Source organism: Numida meleagris, chromosome 1, assembly GCF_002078875.1.
Source record: "Numida meleagris isolate 19003 breed g44 Domestic line chromosome 1, NumMel1.0, whole genome shotgun sequence".
In the NCBI taxonomy this organism is placed as follows: Eukaryota; Metazoa; Chordata; class Aves; order Galliformes; family Numididae; genus Numida; species Numida meleagris.
This window is the reverse complement of record NC_034409.1, coordinates 43,583,830-43,604,451: the sequence shown is the minus strand read 5'-3', so window position 1 is coordinate 43,604,451 and position 20,622 is coordinate 43,583,830. Positions and strand designations below refer to the sequence as shown.

General features: G+C 36.8%; 1 protein-coding gene across 7 annotated transcripts in view; it reads left to right on the top strand.

The window, feature by feature from the left end:
- Positions 1-19,270, top strand: part of KITLG (KIT ligand) — a 56,558-nt gene extending 37,288 nt beyond the window's left edge. For 2 of the 7 annotated variants that reach the window (XR_002434704.1, XR_002434707.1), the window contains exons 4-9: positions 2,300-2,479; positions 4,364-4,526; positions 5,413-5,508; positions 12,727-12,836; positions 13,331-14,207; positions 15,027-19,270. Coding sequence is in view for 3 of the 7 variants with exons in the window: in XM_021385357.1 (XP_021241032.1) it covers positions 2,300-2,479; positions 4,364-4,526; positions 5,413-5,508; positions 12,727-12,836; positions 13,331-13,407; positions 14,130-14,169 (666 nt within the window). In the remaining 4 variants the exon portion in view is untranslated. Of the gene's footprint in view, positions 1-2,299; positions 2,480-4,363; positions 4,527-5,412; positions 5,509-12,726; positions 12,837-13,330; positions 14,214-15,026 lie in introns of all 7 variants that reach the window. The other 5 variants (XM_021385357.1, XM_021385355.1, XM_021385356.1 and 2 more) reach the window with 5 other exon arrangements.

Below are 20,622 nucleotides of genomic sequence, written 5' to 3'. Positions count from 1 at the left end.
GAATAAGTAGGTTTTGCTCTGGGATTTAAAAGGTCCCTGCAAACCCATGGCTTAGAATAAGGCAAATGCCTTTTGTTCAGCGTTTGAGACAGTTCTCTGCAGTCTTTTTTTTTTTTCCATTAGATTTCAATCTTAAATGTGTGCACAAAGTCAGAAATGTATCCAAGGTAGCAAATTTTGAATGTAGATGACTACAGGTGGGAAGGCAGAGCAAATGCAAAGCAAATGGAAAGCCAGCGTAGTGCATGTAACAGGAACAGACTGACCCGATCCATTAAATAGAGGGCTGTTGCATTATGCACTAGCTCAATGCATTTGAGTGGCGTTAAAAGTAGTTTTGAATAGAGTGAAGTGTGTAATCTAACCTGAAGATTAAAATGCGAAGACAACGGCATCAGGGGCAAAACTCAAAGGAAGAGAGAAACTCCAAACTTTTGAATACAGAAAGAAAAGTATTATGAGTACCTGAAAGTACAGAGGAATTCAGGTTTGTAGGTAGCCCAAGATCTAAATGCTAGTCCAAACTTACACACAAAAAGCAGAGTTAACTCTCCATTTCTTCCTGGCAAACAATGTCATATTTGGTGGATTTAACAGTTTTATCCCTGTATTTGGTAGGTATTCAGAAAAAAAACAAAAACACTTGCACAGCTTGATGTTACTGAAAAGAAAACTAAAATTTCTCATGAAATAGAGCTTTGCAGGGCAGAATAGTTCATCTGGAGGAGATTCTCATGTACTTGCAAAACCACAGGAGCAGCAAAGCAGAAGCCCTGCTGGAATCACCATATCATCTCCTTACACAGGAGAAGCAGAGAGCAACACACTTCCACAAAACCGCAGAGCAGTTTGTAGGTTTGCAGCTCAGAGAAGCACTATGTTGATGTTCCTACACCAAAGCAAAGGAAAATTTGTTTTCTGTCTTCTGAGTGTAACGAGACATGACACAATGCAAGCTGCTTGAATGGAATACATTTCAATAAGCCACCTCTGATTTATTCGATTTTGTTTCTCCCCTCCCGTTGTAAAGCTTGAAGAAGAAAAAGGAAGCAGAGAATCAAGCCAAATGCTATCCATTTCACTTTTTTTTTTTTAACTTTTTAAGCTGATGTAATTATACATTACTGAGGCAGTAATAGTTTTCACTTGTTAGCAGTGTGTGAGACAGCTTCAGTATTGAAGGCTGAAAGAGAGCTATTGCAGAAATTGACTAAAAAGAGATTAAATGTAGAAGCAGATTCAGTGTCAGATGCTTTCTGTGTGTTGTAAAACACAGATTCAGTGGATGCTGCTATCACCATCCTACATGCCATAGAGTATTAGAAACTAATTTAGTGTTACTGAGGGTGCATCTTCCTTAGGGGTTGCTGGGCCAAAATCTTTGTAGCTGACAGGCCTGAATCATCCTGATGCATTTTTAACAGTTGAAAAAAAAAATCCAAATATGGAATTATTGAGTAAATTCCCATAGCATTTACTGTCAATAATGCAGTTTTTATTGGGAAGAGATTTCCATGTACATCTAGCAATGTAACTAATACTTAAGGGTATACATTTTTTTTTTTTCTGAAGAGTCAGTTGAAGGATTTGAACTCTATTCCAGTGGCACAGATGTGGCAGATACTGTGATAGGCTGTGTAAAAGTAAATGAAAATAAATAAATAAATTGATGACAGCAATTCAGGAAAATAAAGACTTTTGGATATAGAACCTTTTTATCAGAAATGCCCTTCAGTGAAAATGCTAACAGGAGTTAACTGAGCTGAGTAGCTCAGAGGTGGGTAAATGTACACATGAATTTCTACAGCAAAATGTTTATGGAATCATTCTTCAAAAGAGATTTAAATCAAGGATCTTTGGGGTTAACTCAGTTATGCAGAGTAACAATAATAAAATGAGAACTGTGCATGGTTTAAAAAAGTCTGTAAAAAGTTGCTAAAGCAGTAGTAATTAAAAAAAAAGAGGTTAATGAGAGCATGGAAGAGTGTTCAATGTAGTATGTCCTAGGGCTCAAATTCTCAACAGACTGTTGCTTAGCATTCATTAAGAATTTAATGAAGGGATGGCATTTAACAGACAACCATAAATATGTCAGTATCAGTGAGAATAGAAATTTTACCAAAAGGGCTAAAGAGAAAGTTGGCCGACACCAAAGAAAGTGAATTTTTATTTAGACATTCAGGATAATTTAAATTGGAAAGAACTGTCTGATCTACTTTTCATGTTGAGTTGCTTAACCAGTGTTTGCAAAGTCTGATATTTAATCTACCTCTCTGTCTTTCTTTTTATCCCCTGGCAGCCTAATCACTGTTGGTTGCATTTGATGGTGCCTGAATTTTCGAGGAGTCTACATAATCTTCTCCAGAAATTTTCAGATATTTCCGAAATGTCTGATGTTTTAAGCAACTATTCAATCATTAATAACCTCACAAGGATAATCAATGATCTTATGGCATGTCTAGCTTTTGATAAAAATAAGGTAATCTAATGCAGAGATTCTACTTTTGTACTGAATATTTTTACTTGAACTTTCTGTTGCACAGTACTTAGTGTTTATTTTAAAAGATCCAAAGTTTCATTCAATTTTTTTATTTTCATTTCTACTCCTGTACACCTGAAATCCTGCTTAGTTCAGACATATGCTGAGTACACTCTGTTAACGTTGGCTAGTCATCATCTCCTGTTTCAAAGGAAAATTACTTTCTTGGAATTACAGTATATGCAAAGACTTGTATACAGTTAAGTAGTCAAAAATGTAACCATCATCCTTAAGATGATTAATTCTTTCAGGTTTGTTTCAGACAGGCAGAGAATCTTCTTTGTACACCCAAAATTACTCATTTTGCTAGGGATTCTAACATAAATGTAGAGATTATGTAGTTGAAGCTATTAATAAACTCTCACGGTGTGTGAGGCTCAGACTGCTTCACCATGATTTAATGCACTTTTTTGTATACAAAGATACAGGAAAAACTGGAGGATAATGCCCCATTTCCATATGTTTTTGCATGCCAATAACAGCTGAAAGTCTTCCAGGAGTCTCCCTTGAGAGTTGTCTGATTCTCTAGGGTGAAAATGATAGGGATAAATTAATTTTCTAATCCCTTACTCAGCCCTAAGCAGTCTATCAGTCATTTCTGTAGTCAAAGGTTTTGGACCGCTGAAGAACCTCCAACACATTTTATTGGACTAGGATTTCATCTTCCCTATACATCTGTTTTTGTCATGTAAGTTCTTAGCTGTTGTAATTGCTTCTCTTTTACGTTCAGAATGAATTAATTAAATGCACAAAAACACCCAATATCATTTGATGTAGCATAAACATGTAACCTTGTCATTATTATATTTCTGAGAATTTGTACTGTAATTAGACATTCCCTCTCTTTCCACTTCAAAATTAATTCCGTCCAGTCTTAAATTTATTGCTTCTTATCAGTTCTTTTTATTATGATTCAAGCCCCTCCACTGGGATATGACTGGGGAGGGGGAATCTTATTTTGCAGAGCACAAAATTCTGTTATTCACAGAATCAAATTGCTATTGATTTCCTTATAGAATGGTCTTAGATCTAGTACTGACAGCATTAAAGAGAATAATTTTGGAACCAAGCTCTAGGAAGTTTTCCTCGGTGCATGTTTAACCTGTATTCTTACCACTCCTATTGGGAGTAATAAGACCAGACCAATTCTGAGCTGCTGGCCTAATAAACAACTGTTGTGTTAAAACCGGTGAGTTAGAAGAAACGAGAACAACCATCAGTGATCTTAACATGGGCCTTAATCTTTTTGTTTAGTCTGATATAACACACTTGTCTGTTAGATCTCAGAGTGATTGAGCTTCCTTGTTTATAATCCTGCTCTTATTTTTAGTTACATTATCAAAGATCTCAGCCTGCTTCTCTGCCACAGCTATTGTATTCTGTTCCCTGTACTCTTACCACAATAGCTATGATTGTGTTGTGTTCCTGTATCCAGGTTAAAAGAATCATGCAGAGCATAACAAAGTAATGTGAATGCAAGGTGGTTTTTTTTTTTTTTTTGTTTGTTTGTTTGTTTGTTTTTTTGATGAGGGAACTCAAAGAATGAAAAATCTCTTTGTTTTCAGCATAGGATGGGAAACTGCCTTTCATTCCTTGGCATTTTTATAACAGGGGAATAATGTTTTATTTCTATTTGCAAAGTTAATTTGAAAGCATCATATCAAACAGTCTGTTGTGAAGGCCGTACAAAGAAGATCTGGTCTTCTACAGGTTAAAAATTTAAGCTATTTTATGTCATCTTTTGATATTTTATCATCTGTTGAGGTGCTGAAATGTGCATCTCTCCTGACCTTCTTTCAATTTGGATTCTATATTTTATCCTAGGATTTTATAAAAGAAAACGGTCACCTTTATGAAGAAGATCACTTCATTCCTGAGAATTTTTTTAGTCTCTTTAATAGTACCATTGAGGTCTACAAGGAGTTTGCAGACTCACTGGATAAGAATGACTGCATTATGCCTTCAACTGTAGAAACACCAGAGAATGGTAAGATGGCTCTTGTTTGGGGAAACAGAATCCAAATAGATAGAAATGGGTGATGTTCCTTTGTTTTCAAGACACTAGGAATCCGATGCTGTATTTTCATGTTTCCGTTTTACTGCCAGTTAAAATTACCACTAACACCAAAGCTTGTATTTCTGCTCAAAGGAGAGTTACATCTCGCAGTAAAACTTCTGCCATTGTTTCTAGTGACATCGTTCCTTAATATAATCCAGATAACTTCACAATGTTCTGCTCTGTTCCTTTTCATCCTAAATACATCCTGGATCATTTCTACACATTGTTCTTATTCTTCACCCTATCTTCTATTGATGCTCTATTTAATTTTTATAAGGCAGTAAAGGAGCCTAAGATTGCACTATTTAAAGGATAGGAAGCTAGGATAAGTTGTAAACATGGAGTAGCCTCAAGTCACCTCCATATTCGTCCCACTCCTCCTGAAAAGGGCCATGTTTACTTGATGTGAAAGATTTAACAAGCTCAGGTCAGACTCCTGCAGCTGATTCTCATCCTTCCAGTAAATGGAGGTTTTGTATTCTCTTTTCTTTTACTCTCTCTTGTCACAGCTATTAGCTGTTTTAATTAGGGCAACGTATCCATTTGCACAATTACACCAGTAATAACTAGAAGGAGATCAGTGCCACAACCTAAGAATTTGTTTAAAGCAATTGCTTTCCCAGAATACCTATTCAGCAGCAGCTCAGTGTGTGGACTCATCTGTCTCTTAATAAGGTTGCCTTTTTTGGCCTATTAAGAGGAAAGCCCTGCAGCCGAATTTTTGAAGAGTCAAATAGCCCCATAGCCCTTCATTACAAATAGAGGGAACTGTATTTTAAGTTACATAATGCTGACACACTCATTTTCTATTTAGATTCCAGAGTCGCTGTCACAAAAACAATTTCGTTTCCTCCTGTTGCTGCCAGCTCCCTTAGGAATGACAGCATTGGCAGTAACACTAGCAGTAACAGTAAGTACAAGTGATTGAATTAATATATGCGTCTACATTTTGTTCTGGAAGCTGGTGGTTATGAGAGTTCAGAGGAAAAGAATGTCTTAATTGTGCAAATTAAGGGGAAGTTACTTGTGCCTGATGGTGCACCATGTGGTTTTCAGCTGTCACACCAAAATTCAATGAATCAAAATTTAGAAATGCTGTGAAGTTGCAATGTTGTGACAGCTCTCTGCCACTTGGAGAGGGCAGGTCTCCTCCTTTTGGCTTACTGTTATTGTGAGGCCTCACTAGTCTAATGGCCTCAGCAAACTCAGCTATCCCAGGCACATCATTTTAAGTCTTAGAAAAGAAAGGTGCTCCAAACTAACAGAATAGCTGTCCTGAATTGGGCCAAGGATACTTGTTTGGGTGAAGAGTTTCTCTGTATGTTGTATTCTGAGAGCACTCTGGATGTCAAAGTTGACACCAAATCTGAAGACAGTCCCTGCTGAATACTTGCTGTAGTTACAGTAGGGCCAGATGCGTGCTGAGGGAGTTTTTGGTTAAGACCAAGGACTTAGCCTTCCAAAACTGTAGTAACTCTAATCTATCCAGCATAGCCTTCACCATGTTTCTCATCCGTCTTGATCGGTGTATTACATGACTGGTCACAGACGGATAAGACAGCCTGGAGTTGTTTCTGTAAGAGCCTCAGTGTTACCTGTCACAGGTCAGAAGGGATATAGGAAGCTGAGGTGAAGAGAACTAACAGAGTTTCAGGGGTTTCCAATGACTTAGTATTCACCTTGTATATTCTCTGGAGCTTTCCATGTGAGCAAAAGGAGGAGATTTTCCGTAAAGGTTCCTGAAATGGTGCATAAAGCTTATTGCGCTGTGGTTTTCCTTGTTCCTTTTTCCCAGACACATCAGGATGACAGTGCATTTCTTTCTACTGTTTCCTCTTTATGTTTCACAAATATTGGCATTATCTGAATGTGTGATATTGAAGTGTGTGCCTGGTTCTCGTTGTGCATAAGAAAGCACAGGCACAGAGCCAGCCTGGTGTGCACTGGTGGGAAGCTCCTGATGGTAGGACTGATACTACTAGAAATATATTTCTTCTCTTCCTCCTTCAGTTGCAGATGTGTAATCTAGTTATTCTCTGGGTTTTCAGTACCATGCTTGCTATCTCATAGATAGTTCACAACCGTTGTCAGGTTGGAAGCGCTTTTGATTGCTTTGTAGGTAAAAGAATATCTTATCACACCCCAGAGTCCTCTGAGAAGAAGGCTGGAACAAAATCATAGTATCATAGAATGGTTTGGGTTGGAAGAGGCCTTTAAGATCATCTAGTTCCACCCCCCCCGCTATAGGCAGGGACACCTTCCACTAGACCAGATTGCTCGAAGTCTCATCCAACCTAGCCTGGAACACCAGAGAGGGGCATGCACAACCTCTCTGGGCAACCTGTTCTATTGTCTCACCACCTTGACAGTAAAATATTTCTTCCTAGTATTTAGTCTAAATCTTTCCTCTCCCAGTTTAAAGCCATTTCCTCCTGTCCTGTCTCTACATGCCCTTATAAAATTTCCCTCCCCTGCTTTCCTGTAGGCCCCCTTCAAGTACTGGAAGGCTGCTATAAGGTCCCCTAGAGCCTTCTCTTCGTCAGGCTGAAGAGCCCCAGCTCTCTCAGCCTGTCCTCATAGGGGAGGTTCTCCTGCCCTATGATCATCCTCATGGCCCTCCTCTGGACCCACTCCAACAGCTCCATGACCTTCCTGTGTTGGGTGGCCCAGAACTGGATACACTACTCCAGTTGGGGTCTCACAAGAGCAGAGTAGAGGGGCAGAATCACCTCTCTTGGTTACACTTCTCTTGATGCAACCCAGGATATTGTTGCCCTTCTGGGCTGCAAGTACACATTGCTGGCTCCAGATGAGTCTTTCATCAACTGACACCCCCAGATTCTTCTCAGGGCTGCTCTCAAGCCATTCTTTGTCCAGTCTATATTTATGCCTGGATCCACCTTCAACTCCTGGCTGGCAGCTTTCCTCTCTGGAAGAGAGAAATCTCGTAGCCATAAATTCCTATCCAGGAGGTCACAGAGCTGGCTGCAAATAACCTGATGAGCCTAGAGCCAACTGTGAGGCACCAGGAGGGGGCTAAAGAGTGCATACCTGTCTCTCTCAGGTCTGAGCATGTGATAATTTTTGATGTAACTATGAGAGGAAGAATATTCAAATGCAGCCTGAAGCGATGGGAATGGATCAAGGAGCCAAAGAAAGACAGAGATAGAATACAGGAGCAGTTTATCTGAAAGGAGTTTTGACCCAGCACAGTAGCAGAAGTGACACCAGGCAAGAAAGCAGATGCCAGAGCTCTGGCCAGAACTGTGCTGAGTACATGAGTACAGAAACAGGCATGTTAATCTTATTTTGTAACTGATAATCAAGTAGAAAAAAAAACAATTAAAATAATGCAATAAGTCAAAGGAATTGCTTGGCTGGCCATATGCTGTACAGGTGTGATCTAACTGATTATCATTCTCCTAAGCAACTTATTGGAAAATTGGATACCAGTTAGCAGCCTTATGTAGAAATGACAACATCTAAATGTCTAGGACTGGGGACAGTTTGAACTCTTAATCAGATTAAACTGCATTAATTTGAAGATTGGATACTGACTGGTTACACTTTAGTCATTAGTTTGGAAGGAGAAGGAGTTGCTACATGGTTATTGGCATCTCTCTCTTACTGCCTGAGAATGATCTTCAGTACCGATTTTAGGTTGTCTTGGCTTTACTGCTAAGTAAGTTATTCTTATTTTTTGTTAATTGTTTCCTTCTTGAAAGAAACAACAGTGGATAAACTTTTCACATGGAGAATCCTCAGCACAGAGGACCCAGTCTGCTGGCTGCAGGTTGTTCTTGGAACAGCACCACTAAATCCAAAGTTCAGAAAGGCAAACATTTGGAATAGAAACCTGGAGAAACCTGAAAAATGCATCCCCAGACACAAACTACTGTGCTATAATTTTTTAATGACCCTCCTTACTATTAAACTATTAAAATGAGCAATTTAAATTAATAGTTTCTCGACTATTGAGGAACATTCAGTATTTACAAATGAATCCTTCCAGATTAACAACAAATGCCAAATCCATTAATAAAGTCTGCTTAGAGAGTCAGATGACTTGAACTGTTCTCGATTCTAAGTTTAACTTAGACAAACCTGAAGTAAACCATCTAATAAAATATTTTGTGAAATAATTATTATCGAAATGTCATCTAACATAAATTAGCTAAATTGCATTTTTCTCATGTTAGTGCTACTTTTATTGCACATCATATCTCAAGACTTCATCATTATTACACAATGATAAAATTGAACTACTATGATAGAGCCCTTACATGATCTAAACAAAAAATTTTATCCCAACTAAATGTACAATGGAACAATTATCCTTTTCTAATCTTTTTTGAATGACAGTAGTGTTGGTGTTTTCCTGGTAATATTTAATGTAGATGTGTGACGTGTTCCCACTCCACATCTTTGCCCCCATAAAATTGATCTTCCTTCCTCCCCTTCATTTTTTTTGTTGTTCTATGTGATGTAATCCAGCTTAAATTCTGAGTAACTCTTTATGTCTCAGTCCCATTGATATTGTCTCTGTTCTCTGGATCATGAACCTGTGCATAGAAAGAGAATTCAAATGAGTGGATACTAAATGAGGAAAAAATATCAGGATAAGAGGTCTTGAGTCTTGTTCTCTTTCAGTGCTTAAATCAAGAAAACTATAGTAATTCTTTTTCTTTCCACCAAATGAATATCATGTTTCCCTGCTTAAACTTAAACTTGCTAGCTGTTACTAACACTTACCTTAGCACTTTATTGCTACAGTGCAATTTATATTTTTATGGAAGTTTCATTGTTGCTTTCTTCCATTTTTTTGCCTGTAATTTCCTCATAATAATTAAGCTTTATTACGAAGTACTGAACAGCTCATAGAACATGTGTGCACTGTAAACAAAGAGATCTGTTTGAGTTTTTAGGAAGAAGTTCGACTTTTATAATTGAGCAAAGAATACGGTAGTTTAATTCAGTAATTGCACAACAATTTAAAAATATTACCCATGGCTTAATGCAATTGGTGTTTCATTCTGTGCTTTTGCAGTTAATGGAAAACCCTAATGAACAGGTGAGAGCTGTTCTACATTTTTGTAGATAAGATCTTGTGGTAATTGTGTTGGAGCTGAGCAGAGGTAAAGTGAAAATTCCTTTGAGACATATAAGGCAATAAAATCTAGTTGGTGGTTTGAATTATAATTGCTTGCTAAACCTACACACATGGCTCAAAGTAGAGAGCAGCTCAATAACTTCTTTGTGTAGCTGAGTGGCTTTCAATGTAAACACGTTTCATTCAGTTTAACATCCTGATGTCCATGAAGATTATACATGAGTCTACTTCATATGAGCTCACTTCCTAAGGGATTCTTCCACAAGGTGTGAATTGAGATCTCAGGGAGTTGTTGGCCTGCTTCCACATTCCTTTAGCACCTTGCAGAATAGCGTCTATTTCAAGTAAATAACCTACCAACTGTAGAGCCAGAAGTTCCTCTGGAGTTGTCCAAAGAGTTCACAAAGTTACCAAACCATCTGGTTCCTCCTATTCCTTCTCCTGCTCTCTCTTCTCAGTCATTGGGAGTGGGAATGCTTTTGTGTAGAGCTGTTCTGGTTCAATTTTCTAACAGTGGAAACAGTCTCAATTGAAGGGATAAAAGCTATTGGCAGCAAGCATGCTTTTCTTATTTCCCCTTTCTTCACTAGGGCATAGATCTCTGGGAGATTCTCCAGACTGAAAATTCTCCAACCTGTTCTGACTTAGGTTTTTAGATAAATGGAAGGCACTTGGTAAAATCTGAAATGACTCATTTCATTCTCTCCAGATTTTTCAAGAGATATTTTTCCTTACTCAAAAATAAATCTAACGGATATTTTTTATTTGTTTTTTGAAAGTAGATTTGGGTAACTTAACTTTCAAATTAACTCAAACAGAATGAAATTATAGAAAAGATCTATTTTCATTTTTAAAAGTAGCTTTGTGCATTGTTGTTGTTTATTTTTCGTGATTTGATTGTATTTAGGTTCTGTCCCTGGATTTCAGGTCTCCATGTGGAAAACTAAATATATATCCCTTTCAGTAGATGCTGAAGAAAGCATCTGCTTTGGAGATATCTTCTCAGAAATCAGATTTTTCTACTTCTAGATATCTCACTGTAAAGAAAGCTCTTTTTTTCTAAGAATCTCTAGTTTGTGAAATTTGTAAAAATGATCATGCCAGACTAACACTGATCTCCATGAATGCAGACTATTTCTCTAGAAGTTGACATAAAAATCAACATGCTTGCTATATCATGCTAGCTGGCAGAGCAGAATAGAGGATTTTTGAGGTTAAACACTCTGCCAAAACATCTTATCGAATGACCTGCTATTTGTTACCTGAAGAGGTTTTTTTCCACTTTTCCTATTTTTCTGAAGTTTATAGGGCAGAATCCAGGAAACATGACCATCCCCATAAGTTAAATTGTATTACTAACCAGTCTCACACTGGGAAGAATCACTAATGTAATTAGGCAAAGCAGTGTTCCATTTTAATTGACTAGAACACAAGAACAGTACAAAAATTTTCTTATGAGAATACAAGTTGCATAAATTAATGATAAGATTTTTTGTTTCAGATACTCAGGCTATCTCTACACCACTTAAGTTTGTCCAGATTTCGTGAAGTTCAATTTTTATAAACAAACCTCTATACCTAACCTAGGACAGACTTTCATAAAAGATATGCCACTCCTCTTAATTTCCACTCTTTTCAGCTGGTGTTCATTCCTGTAGAACTTTCTTTCCCTTCTCTTTAGACAGATTTCTTCACAGTAAATTATCATCTATTCTGTTTGACCGACGTTTCCTTTTAGTGCAGTGAGCCTACTGATGTAAATAAAATTCAAGCCCCTATCGTCAGAATCTAGAGTTTGTAAACAGTACGTAACAAGGGATGTAGACTTGTTGTCCTGTAGTTTTCTCTACAGTAACTCTAGAAATACAGCTGAATTTCAAAGAAAAAATATTTGTGTAAAAGCTTATAACATGACATGCAGAAAAACTCAGAGAGTGAAAGTGAGTTGCCAGTTAATTATGAGAATGCTCCTTTCTAAACTAAAGTGTTTTCTCAGTGGTTGTTTAATAATGTACTAAATACACATTGATTGACCCAGTATTTCACACCAAATGTGCTTCGATGTTTGCTGTTTGCATAAATCACTTGCACAAATTTCTAGTCCTACAGCTCCATTTTCATTTCTTTAACTAGTTACCTACACTTTTTCCATGCTTACAGTTTGGTTCTTTTGCAATAATCTGACAATACACCCACAATTTGAGGTGCAGACATTAAATTTTGAAATGAACTAAAACTGGCTGAATGGTGTCTAAACTGGCAGTCTCCTACAGCTCACTTTGCATTTCAGAAAGTGCACATCCCAGGGTGACTCCATAGGACTTTTCACATCTTAATCTTGATCAAATTACTGGAGAGCCTCATTTTAGTGTGGTATGCATACAGCTCCCTGTGAGGAGAATGGAATTGCTTATGCACATAAAAGACTAGGATTGGGACTATTCTGTATAAAATGCAAAAAGCTATCAAGAAATGGTAGCAACAAAAAAGCACACAGCTAGACATAAACTTACAAGGGTTTGATCTTACTGAAGTCAGCAGGACCATTAGAGGCAGATATTAGAAGTAAATTCAGGCTTATTTAGTTAAATTAACCACTGTGTCTTATGTGTCTTATGGAACTTAAACAAATGCATGAAGTGAGTGTTTAGAAGTGACAAATATTTTATCTTCCAAGGAATTACTTTGTGTTACAAGATCATTAAGAACTGATAAAAACTTAACTTCGAAGTGAGGGAAAAAGAATATGCTCTACAAATGACAAAAGATAATTAGTTTTGGAACTATTAAATAGAGCACTTTCAGAAAGGAGAGGAGCATCTCTGTGGTCAAAAAAAGTTCTAATGATATTTTGGATGACATGCATCTCATGTACACAGCATTTTGAAGTATCTGTTCTGCTATTTAAGATGCTATTACGCAGATGCTGCCTAAAAGTGTTCCTGTTAATAGTGTTGCCCTGAATATGGTTTTCTGCCATAAATCTGTCTTCACTAATGAGAACATCTGTAATTGCAGAAGAGGCACTTGGCTTCATTAGCAGCTCCAGCCTGCAAGGGATCAGCATAGCATTGACATCATTGCTGTCTCTTCTTATTGGCTTTACTTTGGGAGCCATATACTGGAAGGTAAGAAATATTTCATTTAATTGTTTGCATAGTTATTCTATATTTCATGGCTATAGAGAAGCAGGAAGAACAGAATGATTCTGTATGTGAAAGCCATAGACCTCTCTTTTGATCTTCTCTGAACTGCGTGACATGAAAATATAAATCTTTGTTGTCAAATTCTTCAGTTCCATCATCAAATTATAAATCTTGTCTTATCAGTTTGATAACTCTCTAACTGGAAATTAAAAGCATGGGATTCCCCTAATTACATTGTTCTTCTATTGGGATGAATTCTTTTTATTTTAGCCATTGTGGCATTGTCTACAATACAAAATATTTAATTGTAAAATTATACAATTAGGAAATGTGTATTAGAAGGCAATATTTCACCTACATTTTGCAAAATGGTTTTGATATTGAAAATCTCTAGCCAACTGGAATGTACAACAATTGCTTTCAGAGTTTTTAAATAAAACTTTAGAATATTTACATTTATTGCATTTTCTTTCTAGAAAACACATCCTAAATCCAGACCAGAAAGTAATGAAACTACACAGTGTCATGGCTGTCAAGAGGAAAATGAGATAAGGTATAAAGTTCCATTTCACACATATATATATAGAAATGTAAGATTATCTTTGAGAGATTCTTTCTGAAAGTTCCTCTCTAGCTCTCAAAAATATAAAGCAAATGAACAAACAAACAAAATTGTCAGACTTTAAGCTTTTTTAAGGTTTTTTAAGGTTTTTAGGGTTTAAACCTTTTACACCTAACACATTCTTCAAACATTTTTTCATCACATACAGTTCATATAAAAGAAAACTGCATATTTACCAAGCATATGATTTGTAAAGAATAACTCATCCAGCACCTCATCCTTGCAGGTGTTAAAACTTGCAAAACCAAACATGAATCTTCCTTCTGACTTCACAGGTAGTATGAAAAATGACTTTATAGGAAGAAAAGAGGGTAGAGGAAATAGAACAATTGGGTAGATGCAGGAGAGGACCCGAATAAGAAAATGTAAAGAGGTTACATATTCAGTGTGCAGTTTTATTAAATATATGGCATAAATTGTTTTTTTTTTCTCCCTTCTCCTTGAGAAATTTTGAAAATCTATCAACCTGTAGGAAGAATCTATTAGCAAACATAAGTTTTAATGCTTCTGGTTCAATTACAAATGTTTCTTTTGTTACATGTAGGTGCTTTTATGTTAACTGATAAAGCCTTCCATTCTTGTTCCTTGAAACTCTAGTAACAGTACCTACAGTACTAGCACTGTAGTAATGAAGTACCTATTTTTTATTTCAGTATGTTGCAGCAAAAAGAGAAAGAACATCTACAAGTGTAGCTGTTGCTTTTTCTCCCTCAACACTGTTACTGTTTCAGGTAATGGTAAGTTTTTGTGGTTGAAAGTCCTATCATAGGATTAACTTCAGTCTGCTGAAATGTGGAATCATTCAGAGTCCATTAGGGGGAAAAATAATGAAATAAAACTTGTTATCAGTAGACTTACTTTGCACCTAGGAACTTTTGTTGCTAATGTAGATAATCCTGTATCATTAATTCTGGCTTTTGAATTTTAATATAAACATTACAAAATAAAAGATACCAGAATTCTGAAATGAAGGACAACTACTGCTTCTCCTTTTTGGTGTAGTGGCTGATATGGAAAATACTTCAGCTGTTGTCCCTACAGCTTTTTCAAAGCAGTGTAACCTAAAATCACAATCCTTAAAATAGCAGGATAGAACTGAGCTTCTTCCAGTTGTTTACTCAGCACTGTTTGCAGTCTCCATAGCCTCATCAGATCCATAATTCTTGCTTGTATGTAAGAGGGACAAGCAAACACGAGGGAGCAGAAAATGTGAGTGAGTTTTCCCAGTCCCAGAAGTTCTCTGCAGTTGGAGCATGCCTCTTGCAAGGGGTGTCTGACCACAAGTTATGTAGTCACCATCAACTAGATGACATCAAAAGTTTTTGCTGGCAAATGTGTTCTTGAATCAAGAAGTGCCATGAAGTTGAAAATTCATCTCAGATTATATATTCATTTGTTTCCAAATTAAGGAATGCCATGCAAGTATCATGAATGTACTTCCAAAATCATAGGAAAAAATGTCTGTGTTACATGTCTGTGAAAAGCTCTACTGTTTAGTAGCACAGAGAGAAAACCTAATTAGCAAAATTCTAATTTCTCTTTCTCTTCAGGCAGGTAACAGTTCCATGTTTGCTTCATAAATGAAGCAGCTTTAAGCACATTCATATTCCTTCTGGAGTGACAGACTGAGTCTGCATCTGTTGTTGCTGCCCATGACTCCATAGACGTGACATAGAAATGAGGACAATTTGTGTTTCTTACTGTAAAACCAACACTGAATTGAACAACAAGAAGAAGAGTGTGCACTTAACAGGACTATATCTTATGTGAATATCTACTTTGTGTGGCATTTGGGGTTTTTAATTGCATTAGTACTTGTGTCTGACTGACAAACAAAGTACATGTCTGGAACAAAAAACATCTTTCAAATGCCTCCAACTATATGGAATAATTGAAAATCATAAATACCTTTGCATCCTTAATTTAAGTTCTGTGTCCTCTACCTTGCCTTGGTGTCTTCAAATGGAGTTCTTTGAACTGAGAGAAAATGCAGAAATGGATACAGATAACATACTCTTCAATATTGTATATAAAACTTGAAAGTAAAGTCGTGACATGGACCAGTTTACTAGCCTTTTACTTATAAGGAACTAGGTTTATTCCTGGCAAAAGTCATGTGTACAGTGACACGTGGCCTCTGCTGGATGCCAAGTGGCTACATGCCCACCACAGAAAGCCTCAAGAATTCATCAGCTTTGGTGGTGTCTGCTCAGGAGAAGCAAATACTGGATGAAGACAAAGTAAACAGGACGTTGCAGTACATCATAGAGCTTTGAAGCATTAGGAGTAACTGCTGGAGATGTGTACACTGGTGCAATTTCCAGCCATGCCAAGAGAAGGGAGAGTAAAGAGTCTGAATTGCGTTCAAACATCATAATAAAGACAAACCCATAAAATGCATTTTAAATGCTGAAGATGCATGCCATTGATACCTTGTTTTCAAATGTATAGCATAGAAAATCTGAAAGATCCTGAGAGTGTATTTAGCTTTTACTTACATCAGCTGTAATTAATATTTGCATTGTGTTTTAAATGATTAGAAAGCTTTACTATCCTGACATTCTCCACTCCTAAAGTTAATTCTCTTGAAACAAAAGAGAAAGGCTTTAATTTCCACTTGTCTTCTACAACTACTGCTGCTGTAGCATCCATGAAATCTTGTACAGGTTTGATGTACAGGCATTTTCAAGAAAATCCCAAAAATACTGTGATAAAAGTTACAAGTACAGTTGTGCATCTTTTCATCCTGACTCTTTCCAGACAATGGTTATGAATCATTTATCTGTATTAGAGTTTTCTATTTTAGAACGTAAAGGTGGTTCACTTTAGATGACAAACGGCCATCTGTCATCAAACTGGCTATGTCAGTAAGAATTTTCATTTGAGTTACTTGAAAATATTAAAAAAATACATAAAACAATGAACACCTTACTAATGTTTTCCAGAAAGTTGGAGTTCTCTTTAAAGTATAGTCTAACTTAATTGTAGAATCATAAAATATCCTGAGTTGGAAAGGACCCCTGAGGATCATCAAGTCCTGACTCCACACAGGGCAACTTAAGAGGTAAACAATATATCTAATACCATTGTCCAAGATCTACTGGTACACTTGACAGGCTTAATTTTTAAAGAATTTTTGTGGAATTTTTAATCATCTGATAAATTTTCTGAGAGCCATGCATAGAAAGAATATGACATATGTATTATATAATGTGTGTGTGTGTGTGTGTGTGTGTGTGTGTGTGCGTGTGCGCGCGCGTGTATTATTGGTAAAATTGATTTGGCTTTCATACTCACTGAGAAGAAGAAACCTCAGGACTTTACTGTGATGACAGAGCTTATATGTGCATTTAGCTACTTTGCTTGGAATTTTGACACTACTGAGGTCAATGGTGAAACTTTTCTTGAATTCACTGATACCAGGATTTGACCACATAGATCTAGTTTTTTCTTTTCCTATAGTAAGGCTTGCCTGAGTGTCAGAAAATAATATTCGACCCTCCCCAGGTGTCAGAAAAGTGTTCTCCAATCTCATTCAGTTGGTATAAGTTAGCACAGTTCCATTAATGTTAACAGAGCTTTGAGGTTTTTATCATCCAAGGAACTTAGCTTAAACTAGATAAAAAGAAGCCTGGTGAGATAATCAGGCCTTCATTTTTATTCAGAAGATGCAGGACCACTCACCATTTAATGAGAAATAATCAAGGTTACTCATCACTTCTACAAATGAGGCTCATTGCAAATTTTAGATCTGCAAAAATTTGCTGGTATATAGTTCTTTACTCACTAGGCCTGCAAACTAATTAAGAGTTACCCTGAAAGAAATGTCAGCATGACCTAACTAATAGGAAATTTGCACCTTATTGGTAATGTGAAGAATAACTGTATGTACGTTTTGACAGAGCTGAAAAGTATCAACCAACAATAAGTAGAAGCCGCTATCTTTACATATTTTACAAAAAAAGTATTTCACATTGCTACTTTGTGTGTTCTCAAAGTGAGTTTATATATTCTAAGTTTTACAGTATTTTTCAAAGATACATTTAAACAAATATTTGTATTTATTAACATTCTTTGTTCATAAGAATATTAGTTTTCCTATATGCATATTTTCCAGAAAATCAAATACACAATAACATTGCACACTGGTGTGCCTTCAATTATACTTCAAAACACATGGTGTTTTAGAGTCCTTAGTATACCGTCTACCCATACAATAGTAAAAGATAAAATGACAGGTTTAAATGGAAACTTACACTAAACGGAGATAGATGGCGACAAAATATTCATGTTCCAAGAGTAAAATTTTAAAATAGTAGATATGTCACCTTCATATGTCACATACTTTAATCTCTGCTATGGAGTAAAGCAAACTGAAGGCTACATGCAAACTGAAAGAGAGTTCATGTATATAATTTCCAACCTGACATCACAATCTGTTCAGATTTTGAATATGCACCGAACATAGTACAACAGAGAGTAGTAGAACTGCTGTTAGAGCCCATGATTTCCCTGTTCTCCCTATCTGTTTTTGAGAGATTTAAACAAAATATTAGGTGGTCTCAGTCATTTTGCAAGGCAGAAGGACATTTCTGGACATTTATGAATATGAATATGAATGGATGGCAAGTGGATGGCAGGGCACTTGAAAATGTGATCATGAAATTATTTCAAGGTTTCTGTGCCCAATTTGTCTATCCACCAAGGAGGCCCTTATTTTACATGTATTGAAATTTCAAAAAACTACTGATTTGTGAGATATCTTTGAAACCAATGAAAATCATATAAGTTACTATTCTGTGAAAGTAGTCGTGGCAGAAATAGTCAATTAATTGCTTCTTTATCCAGCTGTAGCCTATCTGACTTCTGGATAGTGATCACTTCTTCAGTCTTTATGGATAAACTTTGCATTAGGTCAGAAATGAACACCCTTTCTCTTAAAATGAATTTGGGGGAAAAAGTGAGTGTTGCTTTTTCTTTTTTTTAATATGAAAGTCAACCAAGTTTGGGTTTCAGATGTCTATCATTTTGTGAGGAACTAACGTTTTTAGGTTTCCTTTGGCGTAGTTGAACTTTGCATGCAATTAATTGTGGCCTTGTGACAACAAAAAGCAGATAGTGATATACTGAGTAACTCAATGTGCTATTTTAGATATGTGTTTACTTGAATAAATAAATGGTACTTATTTAATCACAAGGTCATTGTATAAGTAAGCTTATGAACAACTAATGTGCTATACTATGGAGTATATGTACAACCTGCACATTTTTTAGATTCTATCTTCACCAGCTCTGTTTTCTCTGTTGCTCTCTGTAATACGCTGAAACTATTCAGTACACACAGTACAAATATTAAATTGAAAAGCTAACCATATATATGAAGTACAGGTATTTTGAGTTAGATTTACATTTAAGAATTATCCAACATTCTTCAATTCAGGAATCTGATATCTATTGAATGCAGATGTACAGTGATGGTGGCATGTTGCTATTATGTTATTGAAGTGATAGAACGCGGTAACTTCAGACTCTTTAGTGATAGAGACACAGACATTTGCTGGTTGTATCATGGGCAAATTCATTTATCTCAATGTAAATGTCAGCACAGTCTTGCATAGCTACATTCTGACTGGCAGTAATAAAATTTATGTAATGTGGTGTGTATGTATATACGTGTCCTCTTAAAGATAGACATTTTCCCTGATCCTTTTTTTATACCAGTTCAAATTTGAAATTTACATTATATACATATACTTTATTGTTCTAAATAAAGATATTATGCACTGCCAAACAATGAGTATATTCCTCTGTGTCAGTCCTAAGACTTTTTGAAAGTCCTGCTGTCTTCTTGCACAGTTTTTTTGCCATAATATCTGCTACTAGACAAGGGCTCCTTCATAATCTTTCATTTCTTAATCATGCATTCAGAAGTTTTGTGCCACTAAAACGTATATCCTCATTATCAACCTCCAGTTCTAAACCATAGTGTATCTGTGATTATGCAAATTATCCCAACTTCAGAATTAAAAGTTTCTGGTAACTCCTTAATGAGCTTAAAATTGTTTGTGCCAAGCTTTAGGCAACCTTTTTCATCCCATTCTTGCTATTGGCCAAATACTAGGATTTTATTTAATTTACCACTGAAAATTGGAATGTTGTTGATGCACATTGCAGTAAATGGCATTTACCAACTCATTAAAAATATAAAATAAAAAATAGATAGATGGCTTTTTAGCTGAGACCAGAGCTTATCCCACAAGAATAGAATCCTGCCTTTCAGTTTTCAGCAAGTTGTTCTGATTTTTCAGTAAAAAGCCCAGGACAAGGGATGGGGATAGGAAGAAAACCTGAACTGCTTGGGGAGCTCAGGCACCTCTCCCCTCCTGAGATCGAACAAAATAATTCCAGCCTAAGAGGAAGAAATAAACCTGCTCAAGCTTTCAACCTACCTCTAAGGAATGCTTTGAAAGAGAAGCAAAGCTGCTGGATGCAAATGTAGGAGGCTTACAAAAAGGAGTGAAGTACAGACAAGACTGTTGAAAAGGAGCAGAGAGCAGGGTTAATGGGCTGGGAGACAGAGAAACAGGATTTACATATGGCAGAATTTAGAGCATGGACAATAGTGAGAAATGTCATTGTTCTGGGTACAGGAAGAAGGACAGAGGTGATGGGACTCATGATGAGGGGACTGGAGCACCTCTCCTATGAGGAAAGGCTGGGAAAAGTGGGGGATGACTGTTCAAACTGGGGGAAAATAGGAGGCTCCTTCCGAACATGAGGAAGAACTTCTGTGCTGTGCAGGTGACAGAGCACTGGCACACATTGCCCAGAGAATCCTCCATTGAGATCTTCAGAAGCTGCCTGGCCATGGGCCTGGACACTCTGCTCTGGGTTGCTCTGATTGAGTAGAGTTAGGCTAGATGGACCCAGAGGTCCCAACCAACCTCAGCTATCCTGTGATTCTGCGATTCTCTGATGGACTTAAAGGAGACCAAGGAGCAGCAGGGCTTGAATTGATGGTGTAGCAGAAGTTCATGACCTGAGGAGCAGCACCAGTGGCATGGGTGGGTTGAAGGTACAATGCACACTTGGTTCAGCTAGAGCTAAAAGAGAACCAAGTAGCTGCAGAGTTTGGAGATGAGCATT